Source organism: Cervus elaphus, chromosome 4 (assembly GCF_910594005.1).
Source record: "Cervus elaphus chromosome 4, mCerEla1.1, whole genome shotgun sequence".
NCBI classification, from domain to species: Eukaryota; Metazoa; Chordata; class Mammalia; order Artiodactyla; family Cervidae; genus Cervus; species Cervus elaphus.
In genome coordinates this window covers 37,279,082-37,293,378 of record NC_057818.1, presented here as the reverse complement: position 1 = coordinate 37,293,378, position 14,297 = coordinate 37,279,082, and the positions used below count along the sequence as shown (strand labels likewise).

Sequence of the window (14,297 nt, the reverse complement as noted above, 5' to 3'; positions counted from 1 at the left end):
TTATTTGAGTATCCCGGATTTAGTGATCAAATCTACCTCCATTTTCATCTTAATTACCTAAACCTTTATCTTAACAGATTAAACAGCTCCAATTCTTTAAAGGCCTAGGCATCCTTCCACCTGTAATAATTTTAATTTAATTATTATTCCAATCAATGCTTTCTACATGGTTTATATAACTAGAGCACAATCCTCAGACTTCCAAAACCATTCCTTCCTTCTTTTTTGGATGTGGTATTCACTCATTCACTCATTCATTCAAGCACCTTTCAGATATAAGGCACTTGTACCACATAAGAGAATGTGAGGTGTAGTCCTGTCCTTGAGAAACAAGGTATCAGTATAACTTCTTAAACAAACCTGGACTTTACTAAAAGCTCTTTATGGTTTATTGCAGCTTTAATTTCCATGGTCGATTCTAATATTGTACAGTCAGTTACCTTATTGTGGTTTGGGTTTCATTTCCTGATCACATGCATAAACTATTACTTTAGTACTAAAGCTCTCCTATGTTTTGAGAGGTCTTTCTTCAAATTATTTTCATAATTTTATTAAAAACAATGATTAAAAAGGATAAAATACTTAAAAATAGATGCTTAAAAGATGCAAAATTTATATTCTGAAAACTATAAAACATTGTTGAAAGAAATGAAAGAAAACCTAAATAAAGGAAAACACATCCCATGTTCATAAAGACTGAATACTATTAATATGGTAATGCTCCTCAAACTGGCCTACAGATTCAGTGCAACCCCAATTAATATCACAGCTCACTTTTTTGCATAAATTGAGAAGTTGATTCTAAAATTCAAATGGAAATCAAGGGACCATGAATAGCCAAAACAATTTCATAAAAGAACAAGATTTAAAGACTCATTCTTCCTAATTTCAAAGCTACAGTAATCAAGACAGTGTGAGACTGACATAAGAATAAACATACAGATGAATAGAAAAGAACTGAGGATCCATATGCCTACAGTCAACTGATTTTCAACAAGGGTGCCAAGGCCATTCAATGGGAAACAGCAGCCTTTTCAACAAATAGTACTGGGGGCAACTGGATATCCACATGCAAAAGCATGAAGCTGAATCCCTACTTCACACCATAGACAAAAACTAACTCAAAATGGATTGAAGACCTAAAGGTAAGAGCCAAAACTACAAAACTCTCAGAAGAAAACATAGGTGTAAATCTTTCTGACCTTGTATTAGGCAACAGTTTCATAAATATGACACAAAGCATAAGCAACAACAACAAAAACAGATAAAGTAGATGTCAACAAAATTAAAAAGATTTGTGCATCAAAAGCCTACCAAGAAAGTGAAAAGACAATTCACAGAACAGGAGAAAATTTTGGTAAATCATTTATCTAATAAGGGACTTGTAAAAAGAATATAACAAGAGCTCCTACAATTAAACGACGAAAAGACAAACAGTTCAGTTTTAAATGAGCAAAGCCTTGAATTAATATTTCTCCAAAGATATTAATGGCAAATAAACACATGAAAAGATATTCAACATCATTAGTCATCAGGTAAATATAAATCAAAACCCCAGGAGACTGCTTCCTACCCACTAGAGATAGCTATAATCAAAAAGACAACAGTAAGAATGACAACAATGTGGAGAAATCAGAACCCTCCTATACTGCTGCTGAAAATGTAAAAAGGTACAGCTATTGTAGAAAGCAGTTTGGCAGTTCCTCAAAAAGATAAAAGAGTTACCATATGACCCACCATTTGCACTGGCCTAACCCAAGACAGAAGGAAATGGCAATCCACTCCAGTGTTCTTGCCTGGAGAATCCCAGGGACAGGGGAGCCTGGTGGGCTGCTGTCTACAGGGTCGCACAGAGTTGGACACGACTGAAGCGACTTAGTAGCAGCAGCAGTAGCAACCCAAGAGAAATGAAAGCATCCACACACACAAAAACTTATACATAAACATTCAGAATAGCCAAAACCACCCAAATATCCATCAACTAATAAATGAATGGATAAACAAAAAGTATGTATCCATTTAATGGAATATTATCCATCCATAAAAAGAAATGAATTCCTGATACATGCTACAACATGAATGAACCTTGAAAACATTATAAGTGAAACAAGGAAGTCACAAAAGACCACATATTATATGATTTGTTTTATATGAAATGTCTAGAATAGGCAAATTCATAGAGACAAAAAAGCAGATGAGTAGCTACCAGGGGCTGGGGGTGGGGAAGGGAACGGTGAATGACTGCTAAATGAGTAAGGGGTTTCTGCTTGGGGTGATGAAAATGTTCTGGAATTATATAATGGTGTTGGTTGCACAACACTATGAATGGACTAAAACTCACTGAATTATACATTTTAAAACTATTAAAATGATAAACTTTATGCTCTATGAATTTCATCACAATTAAAACAAAAAGATAATCGGGAACCAGGTAGGTCTTTAAGAATTTGGATTTCATCCTAAAGCCCATGGGCACCATTATAGGATTTTTTTAAGCAAACAATATGATTAAATTTATATTTTAGGAAGATAAATCCTGCAAGACATACTGCTGTGCATATCTAAGCTTCAGCATATAAATTTAACAACATCTGATTTGGGTGTTCAGAAGCTTATGCATCATAATAAAACCCTGTTTCCTTACTGTATCTTGAGTAAGTATGTTTGCCAAATAACTTATCTCTACATATGAATTTTATTTAATAAATATCTATATAGTGCTTACTACATAGCAATCACTATTTCAAGCTCTTTAGAAATACTAACAAATATCCAATCCAATCCTCATAACAAATATATGAATCTATTAACTCCACTTTATAGAAAAACTAACTAGAAAGGTTAAATAACTTGCCTAAAATTACATAGCTATTAAGTAATATGTTTTTTAAATTGTTTTTATTCACAATTCAGTTAAGTAAGTAGGACTTTGATTTACTTATTATCATCCCTACCACTTTTAATTTATCATGAATTTATTAAAAAAAAATTTATCATGAATTTATTAGAAAATCACTTCATATTCTTCGATTTCAACTCTTCTTTTTATTTGTTCTCAATTCAGGATGCAGTAATTTTTTTTTTTCCTATGCAGAATTTACAGTGTTATCCACTCTTGTGAAATTTGGGAAACATTCTTAAAAAAGTCATTTTTTAGTTTTTATTTACTATATTTTACACTATAAACATGTTATTTATGCTTACTATAACAGAGAAGTAATTTGGTTAACTAATGTTCTTCAATAACTTCATTATCCAGGTTTTTTTTTTTAAAGCAATAAAGAGTTTTTAAAGGAATTAAGTGGTGATTTTATCCAAGGCATATTATTCAATTATTATATATAAATTTTCACTCTATACACAATATCATAAGCAAAAGTAAACTAAGAAAATGAAAAGTTCTTCAAAAATAATTATAAAATTATATTTCCCATTCATTTACTTTACATCACCTCAAGTCTAGACTAGAATATAACCTAGCAATAAAAATGAAAAAGAATATAGGAAAGTTTTGGAGTTCACAATACAATTTTATAAAACCTTATTCAAGTAAACTTTTAATTTATAGTGTTTCTCAAGTACTTATAACTGCCCATCATCTAGGTACTTATAAATTGAGCATTTATACTTGTGAACTTTCATTTATTATCATTAGTTATAATTTACAGGAGTATTTTTTTAAGTAGAAATCTTCCTTTCAGAATTTAAACCCAACAAGCAAGTTGTTACTTAAAAACTGGAAAAAAAACAGTAACAGTAACAAACTCTCTAAGACTTTTAACTACAAATCAACAGTGAAGGATAGCTGCTTGTTAAGACTATGTTTGGATTTTTTACTGCTATCAGACACTTTTAAATACAAGATTTTAATTGACTCCCCTAGAAAATTGTAATGAATACTTTATTTTTATTTTTTAATTTATTTTTAATTGAAGGATAACTGCTTTACAGTATTGCTATAATGAAAACTTTAATTCAAGCAAAAAGTTAAGGTTAATCACACCTTCATCAACAAACATTTAATTGTTCTGTTACACTGTTTAACAAAAGCATTTTAATGTCTAATGTTCAAACTAGTAGTATAATATGACTACTGGGCAAACATGAATTTTACTCAAAATTACTATTTATAATACACAATCAAGCACAAGATAGTACTCACATGGGACGGAAAACTCAGTTTATGATCAGTATAAATAAGTACATACCCTCTACATATTCTTCAACTCTATAACCTTCTGAAGACTTAAATGGTTTCAAAAAGAAAGTTTAAAGTTTTAAACCTCAATTTACAGTTATTAAGTAGGGGGACAAATAACACTCAGATACACTCTACACAAAAGCTTTTTCCTATTAACAAACAGGAACTTCATATTAACTTCATCCTCCACTCTAGATTGAATTATAAAACCCTTTAAAACTCTGTGTTATCACTGTTATTTACATACAATCTCTGTTACTAAACTATAAGCAATACGTGGCCAGGATACATGGGAATAAATTCACTTTGAGTGAATGAATAATCATGATATTACTATAATAATATAACAATAATATGGCTACATAACCTATAACCCTGCACCTAGGCATAAAAAAATTATCTCTAAAATAAACTACACTTGGCTACATTCAGAATACAGAAATAAAAAATGCCTTACTAACTTATGTCCTTTAAAAAACTCGTTTTCCTTTTTAGAAGGTTATGGTGGTTGAACAACAAAATTAAAGAGAAGAGTACACACTGTATACTGTAAATAGAGTGTGTACTGTATAAATCCATTTATACGAAATTCTAAAAAAGGCAAAACTAATCTATGGTAAGGAAAAATAGATCAGTAGTTGCCTGAGGGGCTGGAGTGAGCAGAACTGACTACAAAGAGTAGAGGTAGCTTTATGGGATGACTATAGCCTGTTAGGATGTTCTATAGCCTGTCTATAGTGGTTACACAATGTATATACTTGTTAAAAACTCAAGGAACACTTAAAATGGGTGTACCTGTAAAACTCAAAGAACATTTAAAATGGGTATACCTGTGTACTTCTATAAAGATGGTCTGTTTTTGTTAAAAGAGAGGAAAGAAAGGATACAAAAAGTAACAGCAAAACCAACAAGCAAAATGTAGAGAGAACCATGAGAAAATGGGGATATGGGTAAAATGGGAAGACTGGGGGGAAAAGAGAGCGAGACAGTGGAAAGAAGAACCAAACTAAATTTAATAGGGCCTTTTGCAAAATATCACTATTTTTTTCAAAATCCTCTAACATTATTTCAGTTATTCTTCCTCACAACTCGTAGGTAAGCAAGTCTGATGATAATGTCCCTGCTGGAGAAAAAGACCACTTATACGATTATCCACGTGGTCTAAAGGCTTAACCAAAATTAATATCCAGATTTTCTACTGCCTAACAATTTTCAGCAAGCTCAGAAACTAACACCAACCACAGCAAGAAACAGAACTAACTCCCAATACTCTATGAGTACTGCTTTTTCTATTGCTCATTTCTTCTTGGGTTTAGTTAGGCTCTGAAACATACCAGCAGAAATAGGGTGCAGGGACTTCTAAGCTTCTGTAAAACTACTGCCAAAGAAATGCAGAGACCCACGGCATCCTCCATTTTTAAAGCAGTTCTCCTTAGGTGGTGGCTTGCTTACCCCTTCCCTTTCTTTTCACTTTTGAGCACCATCATCAGTCAAAACAAAGGTTCAAACAGCAGTGTGCTTCAGATAAATCTTAAAGACACCCACCAAAGTCACGCATTGATTTGCTAATTTTGAGTGTTAAAATATTCCTCAAAAGGGTCATCATCATAATCTTTACTGATTTTTATGTGTAGCTTATAGAATTTCTCCCATTATTTTATGGGAACTGTTAAGCTAAAGAAATCTACACAAGGTATTCTTTTTACACCATTTGAACAGTGGTATAATCTTATTAGGGCCTGAAGTATAAATGCCAATTACCAAATATTTGTACTGTTAAGAGAGTAAGTAAAAACTCAAAACTCTGGAGTAAAAATAGTCAAGTTTCAAATTCCAGCCTAGCTAGCTATGTGACCTTAGAAAATCAGTGAATCTGTCTAACAGTTTCCTCATTGATGAAAAGAGATACTCTCAGGATTTTTCTGAGGATTAAATGTGGAAAATATCTGTAAAAGCTGATAAACACAAATTGCTCAAAAAATGCTTTCAATTATTACTAACATTGAATTAACTCTTTCTTCTCTTTACCAACATTGTTTCTTCTAACATGTCCTACAAAGATGGCTTTACGTAGATTTTTTTTTAAACTAAATTTGTAAAGAGTAATCAACAAATTGGCTCACTATTTATTAGTAACTTTTCTGTTCTTGTCTCATTTTAAAAACCAAGTACCAAATTTACTAAAGGACTAATAACATTTCTGAATGGGAAAGACAGGATAAGGATTCATGGCTGGCCTGCAGTAATAATCATTACCGATTTAAGCAACTAAACAACTTTTCAAGCAAATATTAAAAATAAAAGAGGAAAAAATCTATTTTAATAGTTATTAAGAATAAATATAAGTAACTGAAAAATCTCATGCATCGCATCTTTAGTTTAAACCAAAAATATAGATTCTTCATTACAACATCAGGTTTTATTTATACTTGGAAGCTGAAATCATTATCTATAGTTAATCCATAAAGATGATTTCTACCTTTTCATTCAAGTACATGTTTATAATTAGTGTATTATACTTCATTAGTTTTTTTAATCTTGATTTTTATTAAGACAACAGGAAATAAAAGACACATGAATCTCTTACACGTAACTTGAAGTAAAATCTTAATAACAAGAAAAGAGTATAATAAGCAACATTACTATTGAAGAACATCTTTTACCTCTCTAAAGTTAACAGAATTATCCTCTATCACTATATAATCAGGCCCAACTGATGGCTCAGATTAATTTGATCTTTATTTTTTTCTAATTACATGTTATCCTTAATAGAAAACAATCTAATGAGTCAACTTTTTCTAATAAAAAGTGGCTATTTATATAGTTATCGATCACAAAAAGAAATGTCTTTCTGTACTTTCATTTTCAAGTTTTAGGGAACTCCTGGAATAAATACAGTAGAGTCAAGAGTGAATTAAGAGCAGACCAAGAACCATCTGATTAAATATGTATTTCTATCCTTTCACTGTTATAAGTAACCGAATTCAAGTACTGAATAAAAATTAAAATTGAAAAAATGAGAAACAGAATTTAGGTAGAGACAAAAAACAAATGAAAGGAAATCAGAGAGATGGATCCTAGAAACAAAAAGTTGGCATGAACTAGGTATAATTTTGTTATGTTTAAAATTCCTTTCTATAATTATTTCCATAATAATATTTTTAGTTTGTTAGGTATAAAAAATAGAGATTAATAGATTCTAAACCAGAAAAGGATTCAATAGAGTACTTTCAACATTAAATATTTCCAAAAAGTCCTTTCCAGTAAGTTATCTTAATACACATCATCATGTATGGTCTAACTATCTTATGAACACAAGCCCTAGGAAAAAAATAAACCAGATTTAAAGGTAATTAATTATCCCAGTAATATTCCATTAAAATCTGTTTAAAAAAAAAAAAAACCTGCTACTATTTTTAGGATTTTCAATTTTGAACTATAAAGTAAAATTACTGCATGGTACAATATCTAATAGATTTAGAGTAATGGTTTTTTTTTTTTAAGTAGTTTATTTTTCCCTAACTCATTACAATATTTCATCTTTTCTTTTAAAAATCTTCCAGTCTTAAATGTTTAAGTCGTATCAGGGTTACATCATATTAGTGTTTAGCTCTTATCTAACCAGTTCTTTAATTTGATTCATATGTAATTTCTTGACTCATACTTTTAAAAGTATTTTAATGTAATCTCTTAACTCATACTTTTTGAAGAATTTTAAAATTTTAATCCCCTGTTTTTATTACTCTATTTTTTCTAATTTGCTTATATTATTTTCCCTGTTTTATCTGATTTTCTACCAACTTATATTACATCTCTATAGGTATTTCTAGAATGACCTCTTATTGCTTATTTTTGTATGTCAGTTTTTACATAGCAAACTATATATGCCAAAATAAACATTTTTTTAATATAGAAAGTGTTAAGAAATGGTACCTTTTTTTGAACATTTTTTTCCAGGCACAACAAAGAAGAATCCTAGCCTTAAAGTCTGAACGCTGTTAAGTGTAAACCACTTTATTTTTTAAAAAATATATACAAACTACCTTCTTTAAAAAAGGTAGGGAAAATGCAAAAATAGAATCAAAAGGTAAAAATCTGCAGAATATACTTTTGTCCAGGACTTTTTTAATGCAAACTATTTTTGATGTAATTACAACAATGTCTTTTATTTACTTATTTTATTAAGAGTTTCATATGTAACTATGGGGTCATCAGAAACATTATTTTAATGGCTATGAATCATTATATTAACTAGCTAGACGGTTTTCCTACTGTTGGGTAACCACTACATTAAAACAGCAGTAGCAGAACTATGTAGGGTGACAGATGTTAACCAGACTTATGGCGATCACTTCCCAATATATATAAATATCAAATCTTTGTTGTCAACTTGAAACTAATATATGTCAACTATATCTCAAGTAAAAAAAGCAAAAAACCTAATTTCCTGTTCTTAAAAAGGAGGAGACAGAGCAAAAAGGTCCACAACTGATATGTTAAGATAAATGCAAACAAACTGAATAGTAAAGAGATTTTGAAACTATTTTTAAAGCTAAAAACTCAACTGTAGGTTTTCCAACTTTTGTTTCAAATCCCCCGCACCCCGCAAAAAACTTTAATTTGTAAAACCTACGTTCTTTAAAAAGCTTAACAAATTGTATGATAACAACTAAATTCCCTAACTCTGGGCTGTGCACACGTGTTTAGTTGCTAAGACATGTCAAGATTCTTGAGACCCAGTGGACTGTAGCCCACCAGGTTCCTCTGTCCATGGGATTTCCCAGGCAAGAATGCTGGAGTGGTTGCCATCTCCTCCCTCCAGGGGATCTTTCTGAGTCTCCTGCACTGGCAAGCGGATTCTTTACCACTGAGCCACCTGGGAAACCCCACTCAGGACTGATTTTTTTAGTCATCAGATGGAAATCTGGACTAGTGACATAAGCATACAATAAATATTACTAGACAATACTTCATATTATATATCATAGCAAGTCAGTAGAGTTTAGTACTTTAGTACAGCACAGACTCTAAAGTGAGACTACTTGGTTTGGAATCTTGTCTCTACAACTTATCAGCTGTGTGACTCTCTATATAAGTTACTGAAACTCCCTATGCCTCCTTAGCTTCCTCATCTGTGAAATGGTGTAATAATAATGATCTCAAATAGTTGTTACGAGAATTGAGTTATTTGTAAAGTTCCTGGCACACAGTAAAAGCTATGCAGATGACTGTTTAAATTTTTAAAATTAAAGTAACATTTACTGTGTTTACTATGTGCCAGGTTAAATGCTTTATATGAATTTGCCTTAAATAATCTTAACAACACCTATGAAGATACTGTTATTGTCCCCATTCAAAAACAGAGAAAACTGAAGCACAGAAAGACTAAATGACTAAGCTGAGATCTACACAAATGTCGAACAAGGATCTGAACCTAAGTCTGACCACATAACCTACAAATCTAGCATAGATTTTCTTATACACTTGAAACAGTAGCCTCCTGCTATATTGTATCTTGTTGAAATAAATTAGATTATGTATTTCATGGAATAAAAGAGTATTTTAAGAAGTAATATAAGAAATATCACTCTAATACAGAGGTATTTATACATGAAATGATTATGATGTCTGATACTTGCTTTAATACAGCTTGAGGGAGGAGAGAGGATTAAGAAGAGTAGACATACTTTGATAATTGTTAAAGTCTGGTCATGGGTCTATGTGGCTTCATCATTTTATTCTCTCTACTTTTGTACATTCTTTAAAACTTCCATAATAAAAGGTTGAAAATAGAATAGGGTGCATAGATTAAACTCTTTTATCACACAAGCAAACAACTTTCTTTTGATACTTTGTATCAAAGATATAAAAGGATATGACAAACTTGATACTTAACACATTTTACAATTTATATATAATCTGTAAAGGGTGATCTTACTTTAAATAAGTGAATATCCTCTCAACCAAAATGAAAAATTAGTAAAAGCATTTTGGTTAAACATATAAATATACATATTAAATTGCTATTTGCATTTCAAAACATTTGCTTAAGTAATTAACATGCTTTTTTTTTTCTTTTCTTTCTCCTGCCTGATATCTCCACAATTATAACATTCTGATTTGTTGCCCATATTTATACAGGCAAATGTGACTTCACAACATGGTCACAAATTGAACATTACAAATAAAAACAACAAATATGCTTCACTAAGAGACACTTCAGAAATTCCTTGCCTCAAATTGTAGTTGATTTTTATACTAATATATATCTATGGACTTTTTATAAATATAAATGTAATAACTAATTCATTTGAGAACATTTTATATGTTTTAAATTAGTTAAGACAACTTGGCTGATACCTAAGGAACAAATATACAACATTAAGCCAGACACTATATTAAGCACTTTCATACACATTAGCTCACTAAATTTAAGAGATTATATACATTTTAATAAAAGAATATTAAGATTTAGAGAAATAAAATCACTTGCCCAAGGTCACAGCGCTAATAAGTAGCTAAATGGTATTCAAATTGAAGCTTACATACAAAACCCACTTTTCCCTTGCTATATATACCAGGCTACCATATGGGAGGCAAAAACCTACACTCAAGTCAAACTTAAATATTTAGGGCCTTTTTTAAGTGGACCATAAAATGCTTAAGTTATGGGTTACATATATATTACAGAGGCAGCTTGGTTTTGGGTAAAAAGTACCAACTACAACACAAAAGCACTGTTTACTTTGCTACTGTATGACTCTCTCCCCTCCCCAAGTCTCTTAATTTCAACCTCAGGTTACTCATCATAAGGAAGTTAATGTCCTTGCAGTCCAATTCCCAGGACTATAAAATTCAAAAATGACATATGTGAAATCACTTCAAAAACTACAAAAGCAAAACAAGTAGTCCTTTTTTTTGGTTTTAGAACGCTTAAGGCAACACAGAATAAAGTTTTCTAAAGTAATTGTCAGCCATTTGTTCTACAGTCTATTAACATTTCCAGAACTTTCTAAAACCCTTTTTCCTAAGCATAACTCAATCATTATCTCTATTACTTGGCTTTTCTCATCCTTAAAAATGATGCAACAGTAATAACATCACTGCTTTTGTAATAAATAATTAATATGCCATTCTGAAATGCTCAGCCTATAGAAGTTCTAAATTTTGACTTTTCAAACTAAACATGTGTTCGGTGTCACTCTTCGTTATATTCATTATCTTACTTAATGTTAGAGCCTTTTCACATTCAGTTTGCTTTGTAAAAAACTTGAATCAAGATACAGAATTCTAAAGTAGAACACCCAACACATAATTTTTAAGTTTTGTGGGTTTTTTCCCCAAAGCTTCTCAAAACAGATACAATAGCTAAGGACATCAAACACAGCAATAAAATCCACTAAAACATTCAGCTGCTCTAAAAGAAGGATCAGGCTCCTCAGGAGTAAACTACATTGTATGAGTTTGCAAAGTTTCTCATTTAAACTCCATTTTAGAGAAAGCCTTTGCATACTCACACAATATGCTTTAAAATGGCACTTTGCTGACCTTCCAATAGTCCAGCTCTATGAAAATTCTGTGATGGGTGTAACTTCAGAGAATCTGAAAAACACAAAAAGCATTAAGTACTTTTTATGCTGAATGACTAAAAAAAAAGCCAAGGATAGCATACATCTCTTATATAATTGTCACGTATTTTTAAGAGCTAAAGTCTGTATTTGTGAATGTATTCTCTGCACAGGAAGGCTGGATTGCCTCTACACTGGTCTTCACGCTAAACTTAAGATCTTCATAAAGCATTTGTTTCATGGAAAATTATCTGATGATTACTGCACAAATGGTGTTAATGTCTTGACTATTTTTAACACCCAATTGTATCACATTAGCCCTCCTCTAAGGATCACCTCTAGATACTGTCTCTTCCTTATGACACTCAAAATTATAATATTTTCAAGCTACTTCAGGTAATGTTGCCCGAAAAACATCCTACAGGATGGTGATTGCCAACTAAAGTCATCAGAGCAACAACAAGACAATGGCTACAGTCACTAAGTAGGACTCTACAAACGTCACTCTATAAAGCTCAGTACCTCTCAGAGTAAACCATCGCACTCGGATTCACTTAAGCGATTTAGATACAAGAAGGTGAGGCTGAAGCAGCCTTTTTTGGAGGAGGTGGGATCAGCGGGTGGATACATCAAACCCAAAACTGAAGAAACCCTGAATTTCTCAGTGAAGAGGTCCACACTGGTAAACATTTTTTTTAAACACATCAAAACAAATAGCTAATAGCCCGATAATACCTTTTAGCCCTTCTCAATGTTTTAAAAAGTGGTGAAGAGTGCAGTGAGAGAATTTTGGTTTGATGGCCCTTGCACAAGGAACCTGTTCTAACACATTCTTGTGTCCAGTATAGGAATTTAACCCCAGTAGAGATCAGCTCAAGTGTTAATATTTTATATCCCGGGAATCCCCTCCAAGCCTTAGCCAACAGAGTTTTAAAACTGGAAACTCTGTCCAATGCCCCCTCCCTGCAACAAGCCTCAGAACGTTAACGAAAGAGAAAATTCTCAAAGGACAGCGTCTGTGCCCTGAGCTTGTACCCCCTGGGGCAGGAGAGGAATAAAACTAATGCAGAGAGAGCACCCATTTCTTTGTAAAACAGTGGGAGAAGTAAGTAATTAGAATGCCACAGAGGTGGAAAGGGAGAAAAAAGAAAAGAAAAGAAAATTCGGGCTCTTTCCAGCAATAAGATGACGAGGAAAGAAGGACGCCTGGTCGAGGGGGGCCGTCCCAACAAGGGGAGGGAGTGGACTAGGCCGGAGAGAGGGGGGGAGAACCACGGCGCACAAACAACCTGGAGGGGGAGAAAAATGGTGATCCTGCACCCAGAACCAGCTCCAGGCTACACTCCCCCTTTGGGGGCAACTTTGCTGGGGAGGGTGGTTCTACTAAGAAGAGCCACGGCGCCCGGATCGCGGCGGCTCCAGCGCGGGGCCCAGTCCTGGGTGATCCCCAACCCGGGGAGGCCGGGGCCGGGCCGCTCGGGGAGAGGGGAGAGGCCCGTCACCGAGGGGCGCTCAGAGCCACCGGGGGCCGCAGAAACCCGGGGGCCAACGGCATTTGGGCCCCGGGCGGCGGGCGGCTCCGCGGGGGAGGGGCCGCCACTCCTCTCGGGCCCCTTCCACCACCACCCCCAGCCCCTCGGCCTCCCCTCACTACGCACCCCAAGACAGGCCATCCCGGCGCAGGCTCGGCCGCCCCCCGACCGGGCCCCCTTCGGCTCCCCCTGGGTCGGGCCTCCTCGCTCCCCCCGCACCCCAGCCCCCAGCCTGACTCACCTCGTGAGTAGAGGGACTTGGGCGACTCCAGGTCTAGATCCGCGCTGAGCAATGAGATGAAGTCCGAGGGCATCGCAACTCGACCCAGCCCGGCCCGAGGGCAGCGGGAGGGGGGGAGCGGCGGTGGCGGCGGCACCTCCTCTCCGGGACCGCGGGCACCGAACCGGGGGCGGCAGGCGAGGGCGGCTGCCGCTGCCTCCTCCTCGAGGGCAGTGACTTCCACCGAGCCGACAAACCGAGGAAACAGCGGCGGGAAGGAGGGGGAACTCCACGGGGACTAATTCCCGGCGAGCCAGGAGGGGGGTTCAGGACCGGGGAAAGGGAAGGGGAGAGCCAGCGGGTCCGTTTCGTGCTTCTCCTCAGCGAAAACTGACGGTCGCCGCCACCGCCGCCGCCGCTGACAGGAATCCGAGCCCCGCCTCCCGCGAGGCACTGCGCAGGCGCGGAGGGGGGCGCCCCAGAGCTGGGAATAGCCCAGGCGACTGCCGGAGGGCGGGGAGGCGCGCCACGGAACAGCATCAACAAGGGCTCCGCTTCCTGCAGCCGCGGCCCGGGGCTGCTGTTCCCGAGCTGGGAAACGGCCCCGCCTGTCGAGAGGGAGGGAGGGAGGCTGGGAGGTGTCCGCGCCTGGGGCCCCGGGGAGGGAAAAGGTATTTGCACCGACCTGATGGCGGCAAGCCGGAGGCGGCTGGCCCAGCTCCGAGCTGAGCGCAGGACACAGACCTAGGGGTGCCGAGGTGTCTCCGGGAAGAGGG

General features: G+C 35.6%; 1 protein-coding gene across 4 annotated transcripts in view; it reads right to left on the bottom strand.

The window, feature by feature from the left end:
* NFAT5 (nuclear factor of activated T cells 5) overlaps positions 1–13,958 on the bottom strand; it is a 117,478-nt gene extending 103,520 nt beyond the window's left edge. For 2 of the 4 annotated variants that reach the window (XM_043898946.1, XM_043898947.1), the window contains exons 1-2: positions 13,543–13,958; positions 11,750–11,803 (exon numbers count right to left, since the gene is read on the bottom strand). In XM_043898946.1, the coding sequence (XP_043754881.1) occupies positions 11,750–11,803; positions 13,543–13,615 (127 nt within the window). In that variant the 5' untranslated portion in view covers positions 13,616–13,958. Of the gene's footprint in view, positions 1–11,718; positions 11,804–13,542 lie in introns of those variants that run through there. The other 2 variants (XM_043898948.1, XM_043898950.1) reach the window with 2 other exon arrangements.
* Positions 13,959–14,297: the final 339 nt, after the last annotated feature.